The sequence below is a fragment of the Aricia agestis genome, chromosome 1 (genome assembly GCF_905147365.1).
Source record: "Aricia agestis chromosome 1, ilAriAges1.1, whole genome shotgun sequence".
In the NCBI taxonomy this organism is placed as follows: domain Eukaryota; kingdom Metazoa; phylum Arthropoda; class Insecta; order Lepidoptera; family Lycaenidae; genus Aricia; species Aricia agestis.
The window spans coordinates 19,939,333-19,946,465 of record NC_056406.1 but is presented as its reverse complement, the minus strand read 5'-3'; the positions used below and the strand labels follow the sequence as shown (position 1 = coordinate 19,946,465).

The 7,133-nt window shown below is 36.3% G+C and overlaps 2 protein-coding genes across 2 annotated transcripts; one reads left to right on the top strand and one right to left on the bottom strand.

Moving 5' to 3' along the window:
• The first annotated feature begins 2,568 nt into the window (after nucleotides 1-2,568).
• LOC121729718 (protein ALP1-like) lies at nucleotides 2,569-5,071 on the top strand. Its single transcript, XM_042118323.1, has 2 exons — nucleotides 2,569-3,098; nucleotides 4,066-5,071. Exons 1-2 carry the CDS (start codon nucleotides 2,791-2,793, stop codon nucleotides 4,970-4,972), a joined length of 1,215 nt encoding a protein of 404 aa, XP_041974257.1. The 5' UTR covers nucleotides 2,569-2,790; the 3' UTR covers nucleotides 4,973-5,071.
• On the bottom strand, nucleotides 3,149-5,278 carry LOC121729726. Its single transcript, XM_042118336.1, has 2 exons — nucleotides 5,073-5,278; nucleotides 3,149-3,920 (listed from the first exon to the last, which is right to left on the bottom strand). The coding sequence occupies exons 1-2, from the start codon at nucleotides 5,248-5,250 to the stop codon at nucleotides 3,217-3,219; spliced, it is 882 nt and encodes a 293-aa protein (XP_041974270.1). The 5' UTR covers nucleotides 5,251-5,278; the 3' UTR covers nucleotides 3,149-3,216.
• Nucleotides 5,279-7,133: the final 1,855 nt, after the last annotated feature.

Here is a 7,133-nt window from a genome sequence, read left to right as displayed (position 1 = left end):
CTGGATTAAAAGCAGGAAAACAATAAATATTAAAATAACATTTCAACAATAGTAATGGAGGAATGGAAAAATTAATAACACGAAATAGCGTTATGAGTTGACTTAAGAAAAAGAAAATACGGGGAAAAATAATAAATAGAGGTATAATAGCGATCTTCACGCGAAAGATTAGCCACAAAAGCCGGGGGCTTACCAGTATTTATAAGAAGTGTTAGCGGCGCGCCACAGGGCCCTCGCGTCTTCCTCACTGCACGAAAATGAAACTCATTTTTACTGTACGCCACTGAATTATAAATACATCCTCTTAGTACACGCAGGCTTATCTGGCTAGAATGCTCAGACTGTTTCTTTCGGAATGTCACCAAGTTTTTATCCTTTCTCTTTCATTCGTCTATCTCATGCGTAAGACTTTTTACAAAAAATTCTAAAACCTGCAGTAAGAAAATTCAAAAACTGAAATCAAATTCAAACGGAGAAGGATTATAAACACATTTGAAAGTTAAAGTCTACTTATTGATAGCTGGCATGAACTTTGGAGTGCGTTAAATCTTGAGGCAGTTAAGAGTTGAGCAAAGTTGATCTGACAAAGCGATTCGGAGCCGACAATATGCGGGTTACTAATTCCATAACTCGTTTACTGCGGAGTGCGGACTCGCCTAGCAGTGAGTGAGGCTGCACGGAGCTCGTTTCATTGTTTACATTGTTTATAACGTCATCGATGGTTCCATTTGTATCAGCGGGCTTTTAAGCTGTACTATTCTCCACTTTAATATGTCATATTATCAATTTAATATCAACTAGCTATTTGACCGAGCTTCGCTCGGTATTCGATAAACACGAATAAAATGTCATTTTTAAAAATGATTCCTAGCTAGATCGATTTATCGCCCTCGAAACCCCCTATATACTAAATTTCATGAATATCGTTGGAGCCGATTCCGAGATTCCAATTATAAATATATTTAAACAAGAATTGCTCGTTTAAAGATATAAGACAAACAATCGTGTAAATATTAGAATAATATTCCGGTGTTTAAGAGGTTTGTGATGTCTATTCCTGTTAAACTGTCACTTCTAGGGAAGCCAGAACAATTAGTGCTACAAAAACGTTTAAAGTGAGAATTTTAATGTTTAGCACTTCCTTCGAGAGTATGAAGTCAAATTCGTAGCACTTAATAACCTGTGATATTTCTCGCACCGCAGACCTCAGCAGAATATAATTAAATGAATACTGTGCATTTACTTATGCAAACTGAGGAACAGCTCACTCTTTAGAGGTTGTATTAAATAATCATTCTTCTTTTATACACCAAGTTTTGTGCAGTTTCAGACTGAAGGGGAATTAGTGTGGAAAATTAAATAGCTTAATATGCAGACGTTAAAAATAATATACTTAATATAATACCTTTTTTTTTAGATCTAGCGCGTATTTCATCAAAAGCTTTCATTCTGTTGTACTAGAACTCTGCTAATTTTAATAATTTTATTTCGTACCCGTCTGGCTTATAAAATTTATATCTACTAATTATTTTCAGTCGAAACGGGTGAAACCACATGGGCGTATCACACACATTACGGCAAATTAAAAAGAAATCCATTAAACGTTCCAATGAAAAGGTTAATCGTTTTTAATCAATTTGAGTACGCCTCGGCGAAGGTTGCCCTCTTTACTACGCATCTGAGATAACTGCAATCGAAGGCACCTTTACGCAGACCGCAACCCCAGGTGATATAAAAATGGTCTATTTCCCTGGAATGCCGATGGGGAGAGGGCAGTCCCTACAAAGGGTTCGTGGCGATGACCCTTATCGATTCGCCCATTTCTATGTATTGACTTAATTGCGAATCGCATTCAATTGTCAATCGGAAACGCTGCCCATCCAATATTCATATGTAAATAATTAATATGGCAGCGGCAATGGTACTGCCAGGGCCCGAGAGTAATCAAAGGTATCCTCGAGAATTGGAAATTAACTAATTATATATGTTTACTGTTTCAAACTGAGCTACAAAAGTGTAAAAATAATGATTTATATGCAAAAGATTTCCCCTGTCTGATAGTTGAGAAAAGTTGCTTGATAGACAAAATACAATATGCCAACAACGTCCTTTCATTAGTAAGAAAGTAGATATTCTTTTGTACTTAACCATTTATTTTGTTCATTGTTAACACCACTCTATAGAAACTTAAGTCCGCCATATTGCAAAACGTTTGTCGGGCTACTATGGTCACTGTAATTGTAGTAAAATTCACTTAATTCTTTTCCATGTCATGCAGCGGTTAGGCGATCTCACATAATTAAAGACATGAGTGGATGAAGTAGGTAACTAACAATTTGAAAATTGACGTTTTTTGAAGAAATTGAGGCTTTTAGGACCAAGAATATGATTTGAAACAATAAACCGGCCAAGTGCGTGACGGGCCACGCGCAATATATGGTTCCGTACTACCGCTAGTTTATTTTTGTATGGTCAATGAATGTACATATTTTATATAACGTGTTTACACTACTAACAACATCATCTCAGTTACTTTCAAAGGAATTTGAACGAAAAATTCCTTTAGGCCCATAGCACACGGCGTATTTTAAACGCGCTGACGACGCGCAGAGAACGCGCCTATACGCGATTCAAACGAGATTGGATCGCAACCAAGGTAATTAAGCACACGGGGCGATTGTAAAACGTTCCTCTACTGCGCGTATACGCGCAGATACAGCAGTACAGACGCGCTGTAGTCGCTCGTAGCTTTTGCGTTTTGATCAGAGACTCCTCTTCTTCAGTTGTACAATGGCGTCGGTTGAGACAACACTGCTTACGTTGGCTTTAGTACTTCTTTTAAAAAGTAAAAAACGTAAAAAAAAGCGAATTTATTGGATAGACCCATTTACGAGTGAAAAAAGATTGGGTGGTCATTATCATACAACTTTTAAAAAATTGTTAGTACATAGAAGATGGAAGAAATTTTATAATTGTTATCGAATGTCATATTCGTCATTCCAAGAACTTCTTTCGATTCTAAAACCTGAGTTAACTCGTCAAAATACAGCAATGAGATCATGTATATCGGCAGAAGAACGTTTGCTCATCACATTGAGGTAAGAAAACAACTAGTATTTATTTATTATGTATTTATTTATTTATTGACCTGTTACATTTTAAAATCAACCGTAAATTGTTATAAGTGCACTTAGATTATGAATAAGAGAAAAAGATTTATTCAATATCATCATACATGTCAGATATGATGTCGGAGTCATTTGTAACCGATTCATTGCTATCCAAATTTTGGAGTGAACTGACAGATTCATTTCTTGGCGCTGATTGATTACTTGGATATTGTGGCTGAAATTCAGACTGATATCCAGATCCAGACTGATATCCAGACTGGTATCCATACTGATGTTCATATTGAAATGCACCTTGGTATCTATTTTCATTTAATGTCCTCGATGACTGTCCCATATTTTTATATTTACGAATTAAATTTATCATATCAGCTTTGGCCTCTAACTTAAATTCCTCTTTGATAGCAGAAAAATCTTTAGCCAACGAAACTAAGAACAGTTTGTCGGGATTTTCAGATAAAATTGTATTATTTGCTTCCTTAGACTGTTTGAGATTTGCTGTCAGTGCTTCATACAATTTGTCTTGTGGGTCTTCATGTTTTGGAGTCTTTTTAGACTTCTTTGGTGAATGTGGTTTTTGAAAATCACAGTCTTGGTTATTCCGCAGAGCTGCATCATCATTTTGACTTGGAGATCTTATTTCGTAAAGCGGGTCTAAAAAAGTTAGCAAATTGGAATATATGTAGGGTCTTCTAGGTTTAGCTCCAGATCCACTGGAACAGTTATTGTTCTTCGCTTTGTCTCTTTTATAAGCGTCCTTAATACTCTTCCATTTTCTTTGAAGTTCAATGACTGAAAACGATAAATAATGTTAATAGTTTAGTTGTTTTTTAGGTTAATTTTAATTCATTTGAAATAAGTAGTTGTAGGTTTATTTTAATTAAAATATGTAAAATTTACGATAATAAGTGATTTTTAATAATGTTATTCTTTTCAGGTATTTAGCTACGGGTTGCTATTTCTCAGATATTCACTATGACTTTAAGTGTGGACAAACGACGGCAGGCATTATAGTCCGTGAAACAGTGAAAATAATATGGGATAAATTAAAAAACATCTGTATGCCAGAACCAACCGAAGAATCACATCTAAAAACTGCTGAAGGATTTATGAAATACGCAAATTTTCCCAACCTACTTGGGGCTATCGATGGGAAACATATTAGAGTTATAAAACCTCAACATAGTGGATCAGAGTATTTTAATTATAAAAAATATTTTTCCATCGTATTGCTTGCAATATGTGACGCAAATTACAGATTTATCGATATAGATGTTGGATGCTATGGAAAAGCTGCAGACTCAACAATACATGAATTTAGTGAATGGACCAAAAAGATAAGGCAAGGAAATTATAATATACCAAATGCGAGACCAATATCTAATAATGGGGTACCAATACCATTTACGTTTGTTGGAGATGAAGGCTTTGCATTATCTCAACATTTACAGAGACCATATGCTGGAAAAATCTTGCCACGGCAGAAAAGAATATATAATTACCGCTTGACACGTGCCAGACGATACATTGAATGTACATTTGGTATATTAAGCAACAAATTTAAAATCTTTAATCGGCCACTGAACGTTAGCGTGGACTTCAGTGTGGCTATTGTGAAAGCCTGTTGTGTACTGCATAATTTCATACGTGAACGTGACGGTTATAATTTTCATAATTCTTTGAGTGTAGCTGGTTTTGAAGATCCTCCTGAAGATGCAAGTTTGATTTCGATTGGTGCAAGACTGTCACAGGGACAACTAAGCGGAACTATGATACGAAATATGTACGCTGACTATTTTATTAGTGATGAAGGTGCAGTACCATGGCAAGATTCTAAAATTTAGGGTACCTACCTAATTACATTTTCTACTGTTTTACTGTTCTATGTACCGTCGAACTATAAACTATAATACATTATTTTTAAATAAATATAAGAAATCTTACCTGCCAGGTTTTTTTCCTTACTGGTTTTTTCATTGAAATTGTCATAAAAAATGTGGCACAATTCATCCCAAGCATTTCTTTTTAACACTTTGTTTGAATATTCGGGCAGTAGTGAATTCCATGTAGCTGGACGATTGTTTATTTCTGTTATAAAGCGGTCGGTGTCGAAGGGTTCCATTTTAAACGAAATACACGCGCAGCACACAATAAAACCGCAACTGAGGCGCGGGCGCAGTGGTGGCGTGAGCACCCCCACCCCCTCTGCCCGTACTCCGCTCCTTTGTACGCGCGTTTGTACCGCTTCAAATGCACGTATACGCGCTTCATGCGCGCGTTTCTATTATCAGTGCAAACGCAACTATCAGCGTTTACGGCGCCGAAGAAGCGCGTTCCTGAAACGCGCGTCGTCAGCGCGTTTAAAATACGCCGTGTGCTATGGGCCTTATACTTCGCCGAATAAACATATATTTTTTTAGTTGATCCACTATTACTTAATAACTTATGAGGTCTTCTTAGCCGTGATAGTTTTCCTTTTACATTCAGCATATTTCCTACTCCCGTGAATTTTTTCACATTTCCAGAAGCAACCGTTTAGCTGGTAGAAGGGGGGGACACTGGACTCTAACGATTTTTTTCCACTTTAAAACTTAATGTTTCACAAACGGATCCTTAAATCGGAAAATGATCTATGAATAGGTACTCAAATATTTTAAAAAAAACCTACTCAACGATACCCCACGCGATGAGGTGGACGCGAAAAAAAAAATAATCCCCGCTTGAGTTGTAGGGAAGATACCATATATTTTTTTTATATTACATGTAAGTACCATTTTGTCGGAATCATTAATATGTGCATTCATGCCAGCTTTGTAGGTCCTATAGTCTCTGAGCAAAACCGCGGACAGACAGACGGACAGACCGAAACTGTAAGGGTTCCTTGTTGACTTCGGAACCCTCAAAATGTGGAATATATATTAAGTCAGATATATTAGCCAAATATGAAGTAATAAGTTATAAGACTTATAAGGTTTGTTTAAAGAAAAAGGGAAAAAATTAGATGTTGTCCTTTTGTTATAAATGTTGGTTACCCACTCTATCTACCCATGTCTTCAATTCCGTAATTTGTTTAGGAGCGAAGTCGTGACAGTACCGTTCTCCTGTAGGTGACTTCCTCACCGTTCGAGTTACGTAAGTAATTTTACCTAAGAAACAGTGCGGACTTTTATACCGGTCACGTAGAAAAGGCTTACATTACGGACAAATGCGCCATTCTTTGGACGCTAAAAAAAGAACTCTATCAGTTCCTAGGAGTTTTCTTCTTGTTTTACTAACTTATTTGCCGGGTATTTTTCGACATTGTCCTTTTGATAGTATCAAATATACAAAACGAACCATTTTTGGCAACCATTTCATTGATAGTTGAAGCCAGCTTTTTTTTTTTTTTCAATGAAATGTAGACCTTTTCTTAGAGTTACCTAAGAAACCATACCAGTAGCTCTACCATGAGTTTAAAGCTATAGTATTTATCGATACTCGATACAGACTACGTAAATATTTAGTATGGTGATTTTAGTTCCACAAGTAACCGCATGAGGCGCTGTTAAATTTGCCATACTAAAAATTTACGGTAGTCGGTATCGAATATCGAAAAATACTATAGCTTGAAATTCATGGTAGAGCTACTGTTCTGCCCAATCTATGACGTCACTCCAAAAATGACTACTCACGTAACTCTCAGATTGCGGGCAAGCTAGTCGCGGTTTCTTAATTTAGTACGGTGCAAACCTCAGTTTGTATTCATTACCCTCCCCACCAAGATTTAATACCTCACACAATCGCCGCTCTCCACTCATCAAATATTAATTTAATTATATAAGCATATTGTTTGTATATAGGTAGTTTACGTAGGAGGCACAATATAATTTATAAATACACTAGATGTTCCACGTAATTTAGGAATTTCACGGAAACCGTACATTTTTCCTCAAAAAATAGCCTATGTTCCTTCACGTGGTCTATTCTTCATGTGCTCCAGTAGTACTTAAGATAACAAGCAATTTC